At 44.2% G+C, this 21938-nt stretch overlaps 1 protein-coding gene across 2 annotated transcripts in view; it reads right to left on the bottom strand.

The window, feature by feature from the left end:
- EXOSC7 (exosome component 7) overlaps positions 1-21938 on the bottom strand; it is a 37163-nt gene that overhangs the window by 11129 nt on the left and 4096 nt on the right. For both annotated transcript variants that reach the window (XM_053599430.1, XM_053599429.1), the window contains exons 2-4: positions 12651-12752; positions 12264-12358; positions 3626-3791 (exon numbers count right to left, since the gene is read on the bottom strand). In XM_053599430.1, the coding sequence (XP_053455405.1) occupies positions 3626-3791; positions 12264-12358; positions 12651-12752 (363 nt within the window). The remainder of the gene's footprint in view (positions 1-3625; positions 3792-12263; positions 12359-12650; positions 12753-21938) is intronic.

Raw genomic sequence — 21938 nt, 5'->3', positions numbered from 1 at the left:
AAGATGCATGAATTGAAACAGTTCCTTCAGAGAAACAGCGCAACTTACTCTGAAGCGCTCTGGGAGGAGGGGCTTCTTTCCAAAGGCAAACTTGCAAAACACACTACTAAGAAATGCAGCCTACCAGACAGCAAACATGTGTCCCACACACAAACCTGCCCCTCCTGGATTTCCCGTCACTGTTTGCTCAGGCACCAGGCTCAGCATCTCCTGTCACCTATACAGCCAGCTGCAGGTGCTGCGGCGACTCTTGAGCCTGCTTTCCTTCCCATGCTCAAGGCCACAGACCCCACAGACCCACGTGCTGGTTCTCATCACCACTCCCAGGGCTCACTGAAAGACCAGTCTCCCATCAAAGGTCACCTGTACTCTGTTAGTATGACAAACTCCTAACAGTTACCTCATATGGGGTAAAAATCGATGCCATTAAAAACATACAAAGAGCAAAGAAGAGTTTCCATGAAGTTAAACTTTTACGCCCATAAAATAACTCAATTGAAGAAAACACAATACTGAAAACAAGTAGTAGGTTTTAGGTAAATATGTCTGCAATAAAAGTATGAAAACATGGCAGGGTACCAAGAATATTTGTCCGAAGGCTCTATATGAGTACTACACAGACAAGTTGGTAAAGATAAATCATCGGTGATTCATTTTTCACAAATCCAGTGACAAGACTGGTTTTCTTTCCCCCACTGCACTTCAAACAGTCTCGATCTCCTCAGTGTATTTTTTTCTTTTTTCTTTTTTTGAGACAGAGCCTCAAGCTATCGCCCTGGGTAGAGTGCCGTGACATCACAGCTCACAGCAACCTCCAACTCTTGGGCTTAAGCAATTCTCTTGCCTCAGCCTCCCAAGTAGCTGGGACTATAGGCACCCGCCACAACGCCTAGCTATTTTTTAGTTGTAGTTGTCATTGTTGTTCGGTGGGCCGGGCTAGATTCGAACCCACCAGCTCTAGTGTATGTGGCTGGCATCTTAGCCGCTTGAGCTACAGGCACTGAGCCGCCTCAGTGTATGTAAATTTACGATAATACTCCACAAACAAAAGTCTACCCCTAACCTTACATGCACAAAGCACCTTCTCATCAAGGCGTATGGCAAACCTTTGCTTTCAAGCAGGAAGAAGCCTCCACAGATGCAAACTGTATGAATGACAAAAACTGATCAACTTCATTCGTAATGTAATTTTTTTTAATGCTTTTCCTTTTTTTTTTTGAGACAGAGACTCACTTTGTCACCCTTGGTAGAGTGCCATGGAGTCACAGCTCACAGCAACCTCCAACTCCTGTGCTTAGGCAATTCTCCTGCCTCTGCCTCCTGAGTACCTGGGACTACAGGCACCCGCCACAATGCCTGGCTATTTTTTTGTTGCAGTTTGGCCAGGGCCGGTTTGAACCCGCCATAATCTGCATATGGGTCTGGCGCCCTACTCACTGAGCCATAGGCGCCACCCTAAAATGCTTTTCTAATTCACTAAAAATTTTTCTGAAGATGATGACATTTCATTTCTTTTTTTTTTTTTTTTGGCCGGGGCTGAGTTTGAACCCGCCACCTCCGGCATATGGGACCGGCGCCCTACTCCTTGAGCCACAGGCACCGCCCGATGATGACATTTCAAAAGCTCATGTCTTCTTCCAAAGTAAGCAAAACTTTTCTAAAAATATTTGAGGCTTGGCTCCCATAGCACAGTGGTTACGGTGCCAGCCACATACAATGAGGGAGCCAGGTTTGAACCCAACCTGGGCCAGCTAAACAACAATGACAACTGCAAGAACAACAACAAAAAAATAGCCAGGCATTGCTGTGGGTGCCTTGTAGTCCCAGCTACCTGGCAGGCTGAGGCAAGAGAATCATTTAAGCCCAAGAGTTTGAGGTTGCTATGAGCTATGATGCCACATCACTCTACCAAGGGTGACGTAGTGACTCTGTCTCAAAAATAAATAAATAAATAAATAAATAATAAAAAATATTTGAGAAGAAATACACATGCCAAGAGTCTTAAAAATAAAGGTCTACATAGGACAGGACAGAGTGCACATTGCCAGGGGATTCCCAATTGTGGAAGAAGATGGCTGCTTCTGGGCTGAAATAACTTCCCTATATTCATCAGTTTCGCAAAAGCCTTCACTGATAGAAGGATGGGCTGTTGTTTTAAGTGAGACTGACTCAAAAGTGCATCAGTCCTCATCACTGGGCCATCCTCCTACAAAACCAAGAGTGTGCACAAATACATCAAAGGGCAAATGCAGTGTGCAGTAACACACAAGTCTTTAATAAAGTTTTTGGTGGGGGAGGGGAGAGACATGATGGAACCTGAGAGTTCACACCATGGGGCTGCGCCTCCCTGAGCACTTATAAAGCCTGCCTCTACAGTCCTGGGAAGACTGCAGGCTGCTGGTTCCCACCTCTTCAAAACCAGGACCTGTGAAATTATCTGCTTCGTAGGAATCACACTACAAGATTCATCCTACTTATCAGAGATGAGAAAAAGTAAACAGACTTCCAATTTCATGACTTTTCCCCATTAGCATCAACATTCAGTATAGTCTTAACCTGTTAGACAACGGCTAACACTGCTATCTTTTAACTATGCTCCATCTATTATCATATAATTTTAAAATATCCAAAGCTCTACCCTGTTCATGTAGGGCTGACAGCAGCCAGCTGTTTCTCTTCATGAAGTTCATAATCAATCTATAATACCTCCTTTATCTCCATATTCATTAAATAATCTGTTGGTCAATGGCTTAACCTGTGTCCTCAATCTCAAGTGGAACATGTAGTCAATAATCTCAAGGTTCATAAAATTTAATGAGGAATAAAATGGACCCAACAAGAGCCTGTACAAGAATAAGCATTGACTGCTACAGTATTACACAAAGGCAAATTAATTACAGCTACCCAGAGAAGTTACCATCAAGCATCGAAAGCTGGGTAGAGTTATTTGAAAGTGAAAATATCAGGGTGAGAATGGAGGGCTGGTCCAGAAAGATCCTAGGGGAGCAGAACCTGTGTGGGAGGAGGCAGGACCTCTGGGTCCTCACCCAAGACACAAGAGCCTCAGAGCAGCTGGGCTCCCAGATGTTACTAAGGGATGATGGCACAGTGAAGTCAAGAGCAGGTATAAGCATCACACACACCTGGCTTTGAGGCCAACAGCACTGCTCAGGAGTTGAGGCTCTGTCTTAGTTTCCTTACTTATAAGTGGGGAATATAAGAGTATCCACTCACAAGGTTTGTAAGGTTTAAATGAGAATGCACATAAATTGCTTATCATCATTCCATACACACTGTGCCAGCCTGTCTAAATTCTGCTCATCAGCTCTGCCTGGCACCATTCAGAAAGCATTTCTTATTTGTCCACTGACAACTTTGTAAATAATTTTAGGTGCTACCATGATATGACTATAATTTTGTTATAGAACGGCATTATACGTATGTTATTTATATATATGCTGTATCTGATTTAAAAAATTAGTATAGGAGACCATCTTTTCCCAACTAATCTCACCCTATAAATTGAAAACATCCACCCAAATAGGAAAAAAGCATTAGGAGAAAAGTACGCCAAGTGATTTCCGACAAAGGTAGAATATGGCCAGCACATCAACACGATACTCACCAGCACATCCACATAGAGGACCCAGCAGTGCTCCCGAGGACTGATGCAGAGGGACTTCAGGTCAACACTGCTCTTATTGTTAAATATGCGGTACAGGGTGTTAGCGATCTCTGTGCCAAGGTCATCACCTCCTCGACCTTCAAATTCAGGAGTAGCATTGGCTGAACTACACAGAACAACAATGGAAAAGCTGCATGAGTCTTTCCAAATGCCAAAAGCAAAGGGGCAAGGCTTCATTCCAGTTTCCTGTGGAATGCTGGAAAAAACAGTTTCTATAAGGAAAGTCACTGAAATGGGGAAAATGGCATCTGCCACCTTTCCAGCCTACATGCACATGCAATAAACCAGACCAGCATTGCACCCTGGATTTGTCAATGAGTGTGATGGGACTTCCCAATGACTTCTAATAGAAGCCATCTTTAGTCAAAGAGAAACAAGAGAACGACGGCATTGTGAAGTCAGCCGTTAATGATTAACTCTCTGATCTTCAGAGTACAATAAACACTCTGTCAGGCCCAGGAAGCTGGGAGGCCTAGAGAATCAAACACTGGCTTGCAGAGGGGTTACATCATAAACACCATCCCGAGTCTCACAGTTTTAGAATGTGCTATGCTACTCTCAATACAAAACCCACAATGAAAGCACAGTACCTTTCTGGAATGATTTAGAAGACACGTATGACAGCCTATCAGTTTATGCCATAAACTTTAGATTATCACTGTACTGAAGAGAAGGAAAATGAATAAAGTAAAGGAAAGACTATTGGTTGATTAAATATTAGGTTACCCCTTTATTTTATTTGATATTTTTCAAGAGAAAAACTTTTTTTTTCCTTTATGGCTTTTTTATACTATGCCAAATTACCTCAACAAAGAACTATTAATAATAGTATTCAACAGGGGTGGTGGCACATCCCTGTAATTCCAGCACTTAGGGAGGCTGAGCCAGGAAAACTACTTACGGCCAGAAGTTCAAGAGACTAGCCTGGATAAAGTATTGAGACCAAGTCTCTACAAAAAATAGAAAAATTAGCTGGATTTGGTAGCACGACGTGCCTGTAGTTCCAGATACTTGGGAGGCTGAGCTGGTGGGATCACTTTAACCCAGAACTTAAAGCATGAGCTTTTTTTTTTTTTGAGACAGAGTCTCACTTTATCACCCTCGGTAGAGTGCCGTAGCATCACAGCTCACAGCAACCTCCAACTCCTGGGCTTAGGCGATTCTCTTGCCTCAGCCTCCTGAGTAGCTGGGACTACAGGTGCCCACCACAACACCCGGCTATTTTTTTGTTGCAGTTTGGCTGGGCCGGTTCAAACCCGCCACCCTCGGTATATGGGGCCAGCGCCCTACCCAGCATGCAGTGAGCTTTGATCAAGCCACTGCATTCCAGCCCTGGGTCAAAGAATGAGACCCTCTCTCTAAAATAAACACACACACACACACACACCCATTTGCCACTCTAAAAACACTACTCAGAAGTGTTTAACAGGACATTTTTGAGAGTTTTGGCTTAATGCAAACCATTAATGTGCGTGTGAGATACATAAACATTGCAGTAATCATTTTACTATAACAATAAAGGTCCAGAAAAGTAAGACATCAGCTACTTCAATAAGGACTCTATAAAATCAAAACTTTCTATCCCCTCATCCACCTGGAAGTTACCCAGCCCTGTGCCAGCCACTGGAGACCTACAGATGTAGACCCAAAGCCAGCAATTCCAGTGAAGCAAAGGAGTTTTATGATAGGAAGCAAACTGAAGTGGGGGACAGGGGTAGCAGGAGACCTCAGACCAGGGGTAAGTAGGGGCCGGTCAAGCCAGAGAGAGGCAGGGGGACTCCAAGTAAAGCAAAACCTATGTGAACACCCTAGGCTGTGCCAACTTAACTTATATAACCCTAAAAGAAATCTCAATAATACTGGTATAAGAATGAATCCTAAAACAGACCACATTGTTGTATAATAACTTTGCTTCTCCAGGCAGCACCTGTGGCCCAGTGGGTAGGGTGCCAACCACATATACCAAGGGTGGTGAGTTAGAACCCAGCCCTGGCCAAACTGCAACAAAAAAATAGCTGGGCATTGTGGCGGGTACCTGTAGTCCCAGCTACTTGGGAGGCTGAGGCAAGAGAATGGCCTAAGCCCAAGAGTTGGAGGTTGTTGTGAGCTATGACACCACAGCACTCTACCAAAGGTGATAAAGTGAGACTCTGTCTTTAAAAAAAAATAATAATAATTTTGCTTCTCTAATTATAGTCTTCTCTTACCACTATCAGCCAGCAGAACCTCACTTTAAAGTCCCCAAGAGAAACCTAATTACTGCCATGGCAACCTCACTGTTTCCTCACTGCCTCAGCTAAACACAGGCATCCAGCAGTGAAAATCAGCTCATTTATGGTGAAATAACCAAGTCACTAGGGACCAAGTTTTCACTTTGCACAGCCAGCAAAACACAACCTGTTTCTAATTTAAACAATAAGCAATCTATACTAAGTTCCATGTTTTAAGTGCTTAAAAATCCATCTATAGAGATTTCTGTGTAGACAAACCTAGTCAGAGATGCTTATCCTCAAAAATGTTTACCTTTTCCTGAATGTGTGGGGCAATCCTCCTGGGTGTGGCTAATTACTCCAGGATAATGCACTACCTCTTTTTTTTTTTTGGCAGTTTTGGGCTGGGGCTGGATTTGAACCAGTCACCTCCAGCATATGGGGCCGGCGCCCTATTCCTTGAGCCACAGGCAGCACCCTGCACTAACTCTTCTACAGCCCTAGGGGATGGTTTACAGAACTCCCAGCTTCCAACTATCCAAATTAAATCTACCTATGAAATCATGCCCTATTATGGGTTTTTGCTTTTGCCACCAGACTAATTTAAAATGGAACTTTTACCCATTTTAAAACAGCTTTTTGGTTTTTTAAAAATAAGTCATCCTTTCAACATAGTTAGCAGTCAGGCAGAGAGGAAGGTTTGGAGACCCAGGAGCCCATGGAATGCTCCTGCATCTGGATGGTGCCCCTGTCATGAAGTGACTCTAGGGAGGAGGCTGGGGAAATGGAAGGTAATTATTCTGCGTAGGGAATAGGGTTCAATGATTTAAGTAACATAAAAACCCCAAATCCCCAATTCCACCAACGGATGAAGGGAGGGGCTGGTGTACAGAAATGAGGATTCCACCTCATCACTGGAGTGCTCACAGCACAAAGATCCTTTCCAACAGAAATGTAGACCTAGAAAGGAACTTAGAGACCATCTCCAGGGGCTAAAAGACCTACAGGGGTTAGCCAAGTAACTACATATGTCTGAACAAACGGACACATGTAATTAATAGGGAATGATGGAGTCTGGGGCAAACTTTTCAGCCCTCACAGCATTTTAATTTACCTTAAAAAAAAAAAAAAAAACTCTCTAAATGAAACAAAAATCTCATAGGTAGGATTCACCCTGCAGGATGAGAGACCCCAGATGATGTAAGTTTTCCCTTTTATAAGGGAAACTTAAACAGTTTTTTGAATTCAGTATGATTTAGATACCATTCTTAGGCATTTTTGATGTATTAATTCATCTCATTCTCACCACAACCCTAAGAAGTATTAACACCATTTTATTTTTATTTATTCATTTAAACTTAATTATAGGACAATATTGACCCCATTATAGATAAGGAAACTGAGTCACAGGCAGGTGATGTAATTTGGCCAACGTCAAATAACCATTAACGAAGGAGCTAAGACTCTTAACCTAGGTAGACTGGCCCTTATCCGCTATGCTCTCTTGGACTGCCCAGATTCTGTAATTCCACATGACTGGCTTATAGTCTAACATCAGTCGGTTTCGCTTTCCTTGGGCTTATCTTTTGCCTTATGGTACTGAATGGCTGCTCTGGTCTTGGGGCTTATTACTAGACCACAAATGTTGAAATCAACAAAGAATGCAACCAAGGGAAGAGAACCCTTAATAAAAAGCTTCTCTCTGTGAGAGAAGAGAACACACACAGACTGGGTAATTCTAGCCCCTTGTTCAAATGCATCACAATATAGTCTTTCAGTAGGGGAACACACTTGGCTTTTCTGGGCATAAAACCAAATGTTTTCTGCACTTGTAGTTACCAAAACCAATTAAGACCCTTCATAAAGCATGACGCAGTCCCTCTTCCAGAGTTGTGGGAAACAGTTTACTAAACTAAATAAACTAATAAAGACCCTGGGAACGCTGCCCCTCCCAGCTCTCCACCTCTCCTGACTCACCACCTCCACCCTGCTCCACCTGCTTGGAACATTTCTGGTTTTACTGGGGTAGACTGAGATCAAGGCCATGTTTACCTAGAGTGGGACTCTAGACACTGGGCCCATGGTTGCTTCCCTTGCAACCAATCTAGCCTACAAATCTATGGAGTCTTACACATCAGGCCAGGCCCACAGCAGAAAATGTGATTTAGGAGGTACCTAGAGCAAAACTAACTCAAGGTCTTACCCCTCCAGAAGTCACCTGGCCCCAAAGAAAGCCTCAAGGCTGATTCCTCTGTATCTCTGTGTGTACCTGTGCTCATTTCTCAGGCTGCAGAAGTTTCCCTATAAATGGGTATCAGAAGAGCAGTGCATTCTGAGTGTTTCATAGTTCTCTGACATTTCTAGGAGGGCTATCTCATCAGCTCTGGAGACTTTGGGCACACCTAGCCTCAAATGGCTTCTGCAGGTTGCTTCTATGCTTTGCCCCTCACCCGCAACCCTTCAGTTAAGAGCACTGTCCCCTTTAAGCAGCACTAAGAGGCAAGGAGCACAGAGTGCAAAGATTCTGGCTCAATATGAGTAAAACAAAAATACAAATGACCACACCATAAAGGAGTTAAGACCCCAAAGGAAAGTGGCAAGTGCTGAACACAGTGAAATGTTTAAGAATAAAAAACAGTCTCCTAAACTTGCTCAGTTAAAACCCCAAGCCTCTCTGAGTGGCTAAGCCACACTCTTAACGGGATGGTGGGAGAGTTGAGGAGCAACCCGATGGTCCTCCACCTAGTGGCAGCCCAGAGTAACGCATCAGCTCCCTAAATTCTTATCTCTCTGGGATTTACATGGACACCATCTTTCTCTAATTTTTTCTGAGTTCTCATTTAAAATGACCTTTTCTCAGGTTACAACTAGCACACCAAATATATGACACAGGAGTTAGAAGGTCTGATTTTGCTCCCAGTTTAGTGAAAGCGCTTCCAGGCAGCTCTGGAGCAGGACTCAAAGTTAGTGCAGCTGGGCACCATTTCCAAAAGGCTGTGAGACTACCAAGATTTTTCATCTTTCCAAAATAGAGGGTAAATTACAGGAAGGAGAAATAATGTCTACCTCAGTTCCATGTATTATCATCCTAAGCAGACAAAACTAAAGTGAAGTAAGTTAGCAGAGAAGCAATTCGTTTTCTGAGACCACTCTACCACTGAGAATTTAAATTATTAAAACCTGGAAGTTGTTGATAAAAAGTTAAATCAAGCAAGGCTCAAAGTCTCCCACCTTCCAATTACTTTTCTTCCACTGGGTAGCAACTATGTTTTTCCCTGGGGACAAGCCAGTGCCTTGAACTCCCCAGCAGAGGCTCCATGCCTGCCACTGGAATAGAGGTGTGGCAACCTTACTGCTGACACATCCACAGGTTCCCAGAAGCCATTCCTATTTGCTGAATCAAAATAAAAGGATTTCCTCGTTTATGCAATTAAGAGTTGCCCCTAGAAAACGCAAGTGAGGTGCTGATACATATGGCAACCATCAGTGCTTGGTAACCTCTCCCATCTCTGTAGGAAAAACGGGGTTTTATGAATCTCTCATAGTGATTCCACCTGCTGAGCTGATCACATTAGCTGAGCCACTTAAACTACAGTGTACTACCACCTTGAGACTATGCATCTTGAGAAGTCGATTCAGAAGAACTACCTGGAATGGGAGCTCCTAGGCCTGCTGGGACCCTTCTAAGACTTACAAAGGAGGAAAAGAGACCAGAAAGCAATTGCCACTCTCAGCCGGAAGAGAGGCTACTTCCAAAGGCATAGCTTGAAAAGAGGCAGCTAAAGCCTTCTCTCAACTGGAGTTACCCTCCCTGTACAGCTGAGACAAGAAAGAGACAAGAGCAGCAGGCTAACATGGAGTTATGTTCAGACACAGAAGCACAGTGAACTATCTCTTGTCTTTGCTCTGCCTAAAATGAAAGAGGTAGAAGAAAACAAAGGGGAAGAAAAGGAAAGCAAATGACAGGTCCTCACACATGGTGTCTGCTCCTCAGTGAAGATTACTGCCATGAATTAGGCAGACCAAGGGTAGCAAAGAAAGGGATAAGTTGAGAATCTGAACAAGGTCCCCATCACCCACAGTAATTTAAAGAATGGGTCAATTTGACTGGACAGCTCAGACTGGTGAGAGCTGCTAAGGAGAACAAAGGGAAGAGAGCTGCTAAGGAGGACCTGGGGGGCCAGGGCAAGGGGCAGGAATGGTCTGGAAAGAAAAGTGACCAGAAAAACGAGCATGGATAGTTCTGGGACTTCAAGTACAACATTCTTCTAAAGCTGGCTTCTGTAGGCTGCATGAAGCAGAAAAAGCCAGGCGTGGTGGTGCATGCCTGTTATCCCAGCTACTTGAGAGGCTGACTTGGGAGGATCATATGAGGCCAGGAGTTCCAGACCAGCCTAGGCAATATATCATCACATTTTTTAAAGGTAAAAAGAACCAAGATTCAGAGTCAGACAGATCTAAGCTGGCAGTTTTAGCTATGGAACTTCAGAAAAGTCACTTAACCTTTTCTGAGCTCCATTTATTTATTAGCTCTCTCACAAGATTACTGTGAGAATCTACTTCTGTGTTTGGAAGTGAAGACTGTAACTCACTCTACAAAGTAGGTCAGCATCCATGCAGAAAAGGTCTGCCAGAGCAGCCTGCAGCTGCTATCTTTAGAAGGGGCTGTGTGCAAGGTTGGCCTATGGCTGGTACCTGGGAACCTGGCTCTCAGAGTGTTCCCAGTCAACAGTAAACTGATGGGGATGGTCTACTTACCTAGATCATGCAAATAAGATGCCTTGTGCTGAACATTTGCTTTCCTTTTAAAAGTCTGGAATTTTGGCTGGGAGCAGTGGCTCATACCTATAGTCCTAGCACTCTGGGAGGCCAAGGCAGATGGTTTACCTGAGTTCAGGAGTTGAAGACTAGCCTGAGCAAGAGCAAGACTTCACCTCGCTACTAAAAATAGAAAAACTAAAAATAGAAAAACTAGCCAGGTGTTATGGCAGGCACCTGTAGTTCCAGCTACTTGGAAGGCTGAGGCAGAAGGATCCCTTAAGCCCCAGAGTGTGAGGTTGCTGTGAGCTATGATGCCATGGCACTTACCCAGGGCAACACAGTGAGACTCTGTCTCAAAAAAAAAAAAAAAAAGTCTGGAATTTTATGTGTTAAGCAGAGGATGCCTATGTGACCAGACCCCAACAAAAATCTTTTTTGTTGTTGAAACAGAGCCCCACCCTATACCCCCGAGCAGAGTGCTTTGGCGTCATAGCTCACTGCAACCTCAGACTTGGGCTGTGGGCATCCCGCTGACTCAGCCTCCAGAAGCCACTGGGATTATAGGCACTTGAGGCAGTGTCTGACCGGGTTTTTCATTTATTTTAATGAGTCAGGGGTCTCACTCTTCTCAGACAAGTCCTGAACTCCTGAGTTCAAGCAATTCTCGCGCCTCAGCCTCTTGCAGTACTGAGATTACCAGGCATGAGCCATGTTGCCTGGCTATACTCATATTTTATTTTATTTTTTTGAGACAGAGCCTCAAACTGTCACCCTGGGTAGAGTGCTGTGGCATCACAGCTCACAGCAACCTCCAACTCTTGGGCTCAAGCGATTCTCCTGCCTCTGCCTCCCAAGTAGCTGGGACTATAGGTGCCTGCCACAATGCCAAGCTATTTTTTGGTTGCACCTGTCATTGTTTGGCGGGCCAGGGCTGGATTTGAACCCGCCAGCTCAGGTGTATGTGGCTGGCGCCTTAGCCGCTTGAGCCACAGGCGCCGAGCCTGTACTCATTTTTTAGATGAAGAAATTTAAGTACAGAGAGACCGAGTAATTAGCTTCAGGTTACATAGCTGGCCAGAGATGGTGAGGTGAAATTCTGGCCGAGGGCAGGCTGGAGACGCTGCAGAGCCCTTACTTGTCCCTGCTTTCATGCCATCTGCCTAGCTGCCACTTCCTCAGCCTGTCAGGCTGCTCAGCTGATCCTTGGCCTCGTCTGCCACGCAAACCATGAACAGTTCTGCAGAGCTAAAGCAGGAAGAGGGCATTTTAGACCAAATGATCCTTACTATCTGTGTTTGACATTTTTCAAAGCACCAAAACACACATCATTTCACTTGATCCTCATAACCACCATATGCTGAGCTTCCTGGAAGAAGTCTTCCTTTTTCAGACAGGGAAAATAAGGCCAGGTGATCAAGACAAAGGCAGGACTTGAGCCAAGACCTCCTGGCATCTGACACACAGAAGGAGGTCAGTAAATGCCTGCCAATGGCTGAACAATAACTAAATAAGTACACAATAAAAGTGGGCTCCACAGGAAAGAGGTTCGTTTTCTGAATCTTCATCTTTTAAATCATTTTTTAAAAAAACATCTGCATAGTACTGACCAGTCAACAAAGAACTCCAAGTAGCCTTCGTTTGGTTTCTCTAGCTTCGGCGTCCCCATTTCTGCTTTCACTCCCACCAAGATGTCTGTGTGACCCTGCAGATACAGGCAAGAAGGGTCCTCACTCAGGACAGGCAACCAGGAACCCCATCAACTCCCTCCTCTTCTGGACATACACCCGGGGAGGACTCTCCAGTAATGGCACTTGGAAAGTGGCCTTCTGAGGAGGAGGAGATTTCTTCAGATCTGGATAGACCCTGGGGTTGGCTTGGGTCTCAGATTTCTTCAGGCACAATCTACACTCTAAAAGCCAGGGGACAGGTCTGCAGCTAGTTCTCTAAGGGCTACCCATTTCTCCCTGGGCATGAACTGTGGCTACAGTACTCACCAGCTTGACTCTTGCAGACCCACTGGTGTTGGACACAACATCGGTTTCCACCTCCACACATCTGTAGTCCTCACATCCACGGCCATCCACGCGGAGGTCTTCCTAAGTGCAACAACCACAGTCCTAAGGCTGTCGGCCCAAACAGCAGACTCCTAACTGGTTCACTCCTTTCTCCCCCTAGAGAAGAAATATGCAGTACAACTTTTCCTCTCAGTGGATTATCCAAAATCCTCCTCATACCTAATAACAACATTTCTGTTTTACATAGGAAATGGAGACTCAGAGAAGCTGGGACTTGTCCAGGTTCCTACACCTAGTAAGGACATGGCTAGGTTCCCATGCCCAGTGACTGCAGAGTCCACACTACATACCACTATACAGATTAAACAAAACAAATGAGATCTGAAGAAGAGATGAAACAAACCATCTCTCTCCAAATTTGCAATTCTAAAATCACACCAAGTGCATGCTGTCAGAGCTACAGATTACAACAATCTTGACTGCAGCTCTCCTACTCCTCCCCCCCATTTAACAAAATCTACTCTGTAAACAGCCAAAGAAACACCCAATTTTCTAAAAGAGGCATTCTCTAGAACAGGGTCAACAAACTAAGGCCCACAGACCACTTGGTTTTTTTTTATACACACATATATGTTTAATATCCCTTTAGTCCTCATGGGTAACATATATACATAAAATAATTATACCATATTATTTTATTTTTGTGAAATTCTAGAAAATGCAAACTCATCTATAGCAACAGAATGCACGCCAGTGATTGCGGCCAGGATACAGAAGAGAATCACCTGTGTAGGGGCGTGATGAATTTTGCATAGTGATTGAAGTATGGGGTGACTGTTATATTTTGTTTTTGTTATGTGGGTATATAACTGTACATGTAATTACATTTTTTTTAACCAACACTTTTTCTTTTTATTAAGTCAAATACACATAGATCATGAATACATTCATGCACATGTGGGGTACAATGTGTTGATTTTTTTTTTAATACAATCTGACATGGTCAGATCAAACCAATCAACATAGCTTTCACCTCATTTACTTGATTATGCCAAACATCTATGCCAAAACATCTATGTTCTACACTTGACAGATCTGACCTGTACCCTTGTCATATGCTCCATAGGTGTGGTCCCACCTTTTACCCTCCCTCTATCAAACCTCCCCCATCCACTCCCTTCCCACTCCATTTCTCTCCTCCATCCTGGGCTATTAGTTGTGTTCTATCTTTCATAAGACCACTTGTTTTTACAAATTGTTTTCCTGAAGCACAGCCATGCTCATTCATTTAGGTATTATCTATGACAGCTCTTGTGCTACAAAATCAGGTTTGTGGTTGCAGCAGAGATCACATGACCTGCAAAGTCCCAAATCTTCAATATCTAGCACTTCACAGGAAGCCTGCCAACCCTTTCTGCAGAAGATGGTTTTCAGGGTGGTCTATGCCCTGCCTGCCCTTTCTGCCCATTTATTTCTTCAATGACTTATTTATATCAGTAGAACACATAGATACCTCTTTTATGCGATGGTTACAATCCAGTGCTATCATTATTTATTTTGTTGCCCAAATGTTGCAGATTTGGCCACTAAGAACTCCTTTGGGTGAGTTCCTGTGCTTTTTCAACATGCCTCCAACTTCTGAGTACTCCTTTCTTCCTGACAAGATGTTCCAGCCTCTTGTATTTTCCCTGCCCCAGCCCTGGGGGTCAACTCTTTGATATTGAAAAATGATACTTAAAAACTAGGATCTGGCTGCTAAATTCATAGCTATTGGGGTATCACTACACACACACACACACACACACATCTATATTTAATTATGTATCTATCTAGGTATCCATTACAAAGCCATTGAGTTCATACTGATAGCCTAGTTCCAATCAAACACCACCGGGTTCATTCAAACCTTTCTCTTTTTCTTAATTTGTAACTTGTTTCTCAGCCAGGGAGAAAGCTGGCTCTCATTATCTACAATGTACTAGTATATTTGTTCAGTTTTAGTACACACAATAGCAGAACTTCTAACCCATACCCCTGTGAGAAATAAATCTACCAATGCAGTATTGGGTTAAGTTCTTTTTGTCTTTAGACTTACAGTACCCAGGCAAATTTTGTTTTCCAGTTACTTAAGTTAGTTCTTTTCTTCCCCTTGCCCTTCACTTTGGTTGTATTATTCAATCTGCAACACAAGCTCATTTGTAACTGTTTGTATTCCATTTTGTCTCCCACCCCCATCCTGGTTACTTTTAATTACTTATTTAATACTTTCTGGGTATGTGTAATGTCACTGTGGTTCTCATAGATAAAACTCTTAGAAAAGCAAGCTCTAAGAGAGAACTGTCCCTATCCCCTTCTCTGTGCTATGCTATTTTCTTTCTTTTCTTTTTTCCTTCCTTCCTTTCCTTCTTCCTCTTTTTTTTTTTTTTCTGACAGAGTTTCACTCACTAGGAGCATTCATTACTCTTGGGTTCCAGGCCAGGTGCTGGCACAAACTAGCCACTTAACACAGAACAAGCTCCTTTCTTCTCTGGACTAGTTTCCTAAAAGATGGAGGAAACTAGTCCAGTTTGTAAAAGATGGAAATTGAATTAGATCATCTCAAAGATGATTCTCTAATTCTACAGATCTATAAATTAAAATGGCTGCAATTATTTGCAATAATAACAGCTATTACCTGCTATGCATTTACTACATACCAGATAATGTATTGGAAACACCACTCCATTAATGCATTTAATCTTTGCAATAACCCTTTAAGATAGAAATATTCAGGCTTGGCGTCCATAGCTCAGTGAGTAAGGGTGCCTGCCACATACACCAAAGCTGGCGGGTTTGAGCCCAGCCCGGGCCTGCTAAACAATAATGACAACTGCAACCAAAAAATAGCCAGGTGTTGTGGTGGGTGCCTGTAGTCCCAGCTACTTGGGAGGCTGAGGCAAGAGAATCGCGTAAGCCCAAGAGTTTGAGGTTGCTGTGAGCAATGATGCCACAGTACTCTACTGAGGGCGACATACTGATTCTCTGTCTCAAAAAAAAAAAAAAAGATAGAAATATTCATTCCAGCCGGGCGCGGTGGCTCACGCCTGTAATCCCAGCACTGTGGGAGGCTGAGGAGGGAGAATCGCTTGAGCTCAGGAGTTCCAGACTCGCCTGAGCGACAGTGAGACCCCGACTCGTGAAAAAAATGGAAAAACCCAGCCGGGCGCCGCAGCAAGCGCCTGTAATCCCAGCGGCTTCCAGAGGCTGAGGCAGCGGGGTGCCCGCAGCCTGAGTCTGAGGTTGTGGTGAGCTACCACGCCCACTGCACTCTGTTCAGGGGCATAGGGTGGGACCCTGTCTCAACAAAAAAAAAAAAAAAAAAAGAAATATTCATTCCATTTTACAAATGAAGAAACTGAAGTTAAAAGATGTCAAATGTATGGCCCAAGGTCACACAGGCAGTTAGAAGCATTTGAAAATCAAACCAGGAAACCTAACATCTGGTCACCACACATGACAAGATCTTGCCTTTTCAACCCTTAATTCACTCTCTACCTCCTGCAGAAGGCTCAGGGGAAAAGCTATACATTTGCCTTTCCAAGTATGCACAGGGCAAAATTTTTCTTTAATAGAAAAAAGCACATAAAAGAAGAAAAATAAACCCCAAAACCAAACTAACAAGCCCAGAAATCACTGGCACTCAAGGCAACTTTCTTTTAAAACTTCAGTTTTCTTTATAAAAGGCTTAGGAAATTGCCCAAACTTGTTGGACCCCGTACCTTACAAGAAATTTTATTTACCTGCAGTACTCAGGAGCAAAGGAATGAATCCATGTGTAAACCCTTAAACAGGGGTCTCCCTGAAGTATAAGTTCCATTTTTAAAATACTAAGAGATGTTGACAGTTGATGGATAACAGCATGGGGTGGTGTACTGTCCTTTAGATCAAGGGCTTCTGGATGCTAGGATAGCTCTTGGTGACTTAAATAGTTGTTACCCATGTCATCATTACAACCCTCCCTGCTGTAGTATGGTAGAAAGAGTCACCTTCCAACTTAAATTTAAACTTCTGCTATCACATACTAGCTCTGTGACCTTGAACAAGTTCCTCAACAGCTCTGAGCCTGTTATTTTATGTAGGAAGTGGGAATAACCTTGACCTCACAAGGTTATAGGAGAAACCCAATATCATAAGCTATCAATGGGAGCCCCCTGCAGTGTAACACACAAGAGTCCCCCCAAAGCAGTTTTATTCCCCTGAATTAGCTCACTGTGTCCTCAAAAACATCCCTGGAGGTCACACATGAGGAAACCAAGATGCCAAGTTTTAATCTCACATTTGTGACAGAGCAGGACATTTAACTCAGCCTAGAGCTGCTTTCCCTCTAACTAGTGATTCCCATAGAATCAATAGGTCGCCCTTGGTAGAGTACTGTGGCATCACAGCTGCTTTACCCCAGCAGCCCAGTCCTATTACCCAGGGCAAGTTGGCGCTACTACTCCAACCCTCCTGGCAGGATTCCAGACTCGAGGCAGTCCTCTGAGGGGATGTTAACCTCTTATTACCTGCTTTGGCTTTTCTAATACCTCAGAGTTTCCTGGGGGAAAATAAAACTAAAATGCTTACCTTACCAGAAAGCGACACCTCCCCAACCTTCAGAAAGGGACCACATCTGGTCCAGCTGTGCAGGCCCAGGCCCAAGCAAGACACTGTAGCCAAAATTAGCTGTTGATCCTTGTTTCACTGTGCAGGCCTGTTGCGTAACCCAGCATTCCTTTGAAAGGATGTAGTCCACAAAGCCTGTACTCCAGTGCCTGGGCACACACTCTCTGCACCATGATTCTGTAAACAGAAAGGGCACAGAGCTAAAAATCAGGCTCAGGCCCTGTTCTCTGTCTTTCATGCTGTGCCCTTAGAAGTGCTTATGACTAAAGCTAGAGACACAGAAAAAAAATGGAGACATTCAGCGACAATTCTCTTGGACAGCTAGAATATACTATGAAATGGCTTTGACAGGGCTCCAAGAGAAAAGCCACCATAGTGGGGTTAATCAACTGCCTTGGCCGTGTCTGAATTTATGAGGGCAGCTTGCTGTCCAGGTCATGGCCACAGCATCCAGTAGACTGAACTGGGGAAAGTTTATTGTGCCTACAGCTTTGTAGAGGCCACATCCACCTCAACAGCCGGGACTAAGAGTAGGTGTGTATGATCCACAGGGTGACCAGCTCTTTCTGGCATGAAATACTAGCAGGCCTAACTGATTATCTCTTTGGAATCTGATCGCTGGTCTAGAAAATGAGGAAAACTGGTGTTAAAGAGGAGCTGAAAGACACGATGTAGAATGGGGGGTGGTGGGGGGCAGTGAAGCGGCCACACAACAGTCAAGGCAGATTTTACCAAGGCAGGAGGGAAGCTGCATGGCAACTGACTGCAGACAAAGGATAAACGCTGGCAGAGAAAAGCAAGGGTGTCACCAGAGACATGAGGACACAGCTACACAGACTAGGAGGTGATCATGATGGGGCCCAGGTACCCAGAGCTGTCATGGGACTTTCTAGCTCTGGTCACAAATACCCCTTTTTCTTGAGATAATCTGAGAATCCCTAACCTATCAACAGCCATAGACAAACCCTTAAAGGGGTCACTGTGAAGAATGGGGATATAGCGTGGATAGTTTAGAACAAAGCCACACTTCTGATGGAGAAAATAAAACTTGAACTCTGGGGAGCCAACTTTTTTTTTAGGGCTGACCACATGCCTGGTGCTCAGCATCTCAGGTCTTATCATGCCTTCTAACCTCCTTCCACCTCTGCGTGGATATGTCCTCATTTTACACAGGGCAAAATAAGCTCAGCTGTTCAGATAAAATCACTTATTGTAAACAATGAAGCTGGGAAAGGAAGCCTGTTCAGTCTGACTTCAAAACCTCATTCAAACAGAGGCAGGAGACCATCTGACCTCAGGCAGGAGGGAGCAGAGATACCTACATCAGGTTCTGGCCTCTCTCAGGCTAGTGGCTGGCCCACAGGCCAATATTTAGTGGCCGCTTCAAAATCTCCCAACACTTTATAAAAGTGTCCATTGCTAGGCCCAAACCCTGGAGAGGCTGATTCAGACGGCTGAGGCAAAGTCTGAGAATCTGTTTTTACAGGTGAGTAAAACATACTTTAAGGCTTTAGGATTCCTGGACTAAGAAGAGGTTACCAGTATCTTCTTGTGGAAGAAAACACATCTAGTCAGCTAAACAAGCCAGAAAAGAGGATAAATACTAGATTCTAGAAATTCTGAAATGTGCCCCCAAGTTCCTGAATAGTATGAACAAAGAATAAAAATAGCTCGAGATACTAGAAAGACAAAAGCTATACATACAAAGGCAAAATAAGGTTCTGAAGAAACTTACAATAATCAGAGCCGGGCGCAGTGGCTCATACCTGTAATCCAGCACTTGGGAGGCTGAGGCGGGTGGGTTACCTAAGCTCACGCGTTTGAGAACAACCTGAGCAGGAGAAGACCCAGTCCCTAAAAAATAGCCGGGCGTTGTGGTGGATGCCTGTAGTCTCAGCTACCTGGGAGGCTAAGGCAAGAGGATCACTTGAACCCAAGAGTTTGAGGTTGCTGTGAGCTAAGATGACACGGCACTCTACCAAGGGTGACAAAGTGAGACTCTGTCTGGAGAAAAAAAAAAAAAAAAAAACAACTGATAATCAAGGTGGAAAAAAATACTGCCAAAAAAGATAATGCCTCAGCATATATCATATACTATAAGGCCTAAAACATGGGAGGAGCGGGTCAATAGGGCCTTCCCCCCACTTCCTGTATCACCACAAGCTTTAAAGGAAAGGAGAAAGGAAGAGAAGTAGAGAAACAGGGATTCTCTCCTGCTTTTGCCTCTGGGTCCTTATTTAGGGACTGGAAGATGATGACTTTCACTGCAGCAGAAAGTTGGCATGAGAGCTGAATAGGAGCTTTGCAGTCAGTCAAATGTGGATCCCCAGCTCCACACTCACACACAGCATCACCTTAGACAAGTGACTTAACCTGAGCTCAGTTCCTCATCTGTAAGAAGAGATAATACTTACCTACAGAACTGTTATAAAGATGCAATAAGACTAGGGTGATGGCTCAAACCTGGAACCCCAGCATTTGGGGAGGCTGAGATGGAAGGATCACTCGAGCTCAGGAGTTTGAGACCAACCTGAGAAACGGCAAGACACTGTCTCTACTAAAAATAGAAAAAATTGGCTGGGCATGGTGGTCCATGCCTTTAGTACCAGCTACTTGGGAGGCTGAGGTAGGAGAATTGCTTCAACCCTAAAGTCTGAGGTTACAGTGAGCTAGGATGATGCCACTGCATTCTAGCCTGGGTGACAGAGTAAGACTTTGTCTCAAAGAAAAAAAAAAAAAAAAAAAATTCAGTGAGATATAAATTGTGACATAATATGTACCTAACAAGAATGGGACATCTCAGCCTTTACAGCAATAGTTCTCAACCTTTCTAATGCTGCGACCCTTTAATACAGTTCCTGTGGGTCATGACCCACAGGCTGAGAACCGCTGCTTTAAAGGTTGAGACAGGACTTAATATACCAAATTAAATATCAAAATACTGATTTATCAACATTTCTGTTTTGTTTTTTTTTTTTTGGAGACAGAGTCTCACTTTGTTGTTCTTGGTAGAGTGATCCTCTTGCCTCAGCCTCCCAAGTAGCTGGGACTACAGGCATCCACCACAATACTCGGCTATTTTTTTTTAGAGATGTGTTTTCACTCTTGCTCCAACTGGTCTCAAACTCTTGAGCTCAAGCAATCCACCCACCTCAGCCTCCTTATCAACCTTTCCATTTAATCCGCCTCCCCACGGTGGACCCATTCTTTGCCCTTCCCTGCCCTAATCTGTGTGCTAGGTTGACCCAAACTTTCTTTGCTGATTCAGGCTGAGTTTGGCCAATGGAAGATATCAGAAGAAGATCAGAGGGTATCCCCAAGCCCCAACCAAGCTGGGACCACATTACTGACAGTGCCTGAATCTATCCAAGACTACAACTTCCACTGGGCAGCCCTTCCTCCACAGTTCCAACCACCACTGGCACCTAGTAGCACTTACAGTAGAACCTCTGTAAGTTGACCACCCAAGGGACTGTAACAAACTAGTCAACATACAGAGGTGGTCAACATAAGGAACTAAGCCTACTGTACTGATAATACATGTGATGCACATCCAGTCTACGAAAATTAGGTCAACTTAAGGAGATGGTTGGCTCGATGCCTGTGGCTCAAGTGGCTAAGGCGCCAGCCACATACACCTGAGCTGGTGGGTTCGAATCCAGCCCAGGCCCGCCAAACAACAATGACGGCTGCAACCAAAAAATAGCCGGGTGTTGTGGCAGGCACCTGTAGTCCCAGCTATTTGGGAGGCAGAGGCAGGAGAATTGCTTGAGCCCAGGAGTTGGAGGTTGCTGTGAGCTGTGATGCCAGAACTCTACCCAAGATGACAGCTTGAGGGAGGAGGACGCGCGCCCTGCGGCCCTGCCTAAAGGCGACGCGCCGCAGCTGCAGCTGCTGCCGCAGCCACCGTCACCACTCCCAGATTCTGGAGGGGAGGATGGAGTCGGTGACCGTCGCTACCGACGGTGGGGACAGGTCCGGGGTCCCAGCAGGCTCAGGCTTGTCAGCTTCCCAGCGTCGAGCCGAACTGCGGCGGAGAAAGCTGCTCATGAACTCGGAACAGCGCATCAACCGGATCATGGGCTTTCACAGGCCCGCGGGCGCGGTCCATATTTGCTCCATTTCTTACTTTACAACTTGCGTACATGGGACTATACAAATATTTTCCTAAGGGTGAAAAGAAAGTAAAGACAACAGTACTAACAGCTGCACTTCTGTTATCTGGAATTCCTGCTGAAGTAATAAATCGATCAATGGATACCTATAGCAAAATGGGCGAAGTCTTCACGGATCTCTGTGTCTACTTTTTCACTTTTATCTTTTGTCATGAACTGCTTAATTATTGGGGTTCTGAGGTACCATGAAGTCTGCACAACTCAGAAGCAGCAGCTTACAAAAAAAATTCTTTTCTATATTGCAGTGTGTTTAAAGGAAGCAAACTGGTTTACATCTTTTATAATTCTTTTCCTTTATAGGGCTTGTAAAATCCCCTTTATTAGGAATGGAATGGCAGTTTCCCTGATTTGAAAGGGTTGAGTTTGTTTTAGTACTGATATGAAGAATAGAGTACCAGTGTCATTAATTTTGATTTTCTTGTTTGATTAGAATCCCTATTCTATACTT

Source organism: Nycticebus coucang, chromosome 8 (assembly GCF_027406575.1).
Source record: "Nycticebus coucang isolate mNycCou1 chromosome 8, mNycCou1.pri, whole genome shotgun sequence".
NCBI lineage: Eukaryota > Metazoa > Chordata > Mammalia > Primates > Lorisidae > Nycticebus > Nycticebus coucang.
This window is presented reverse-complemented; position numbering and strand designations above follow the sequence as displayed.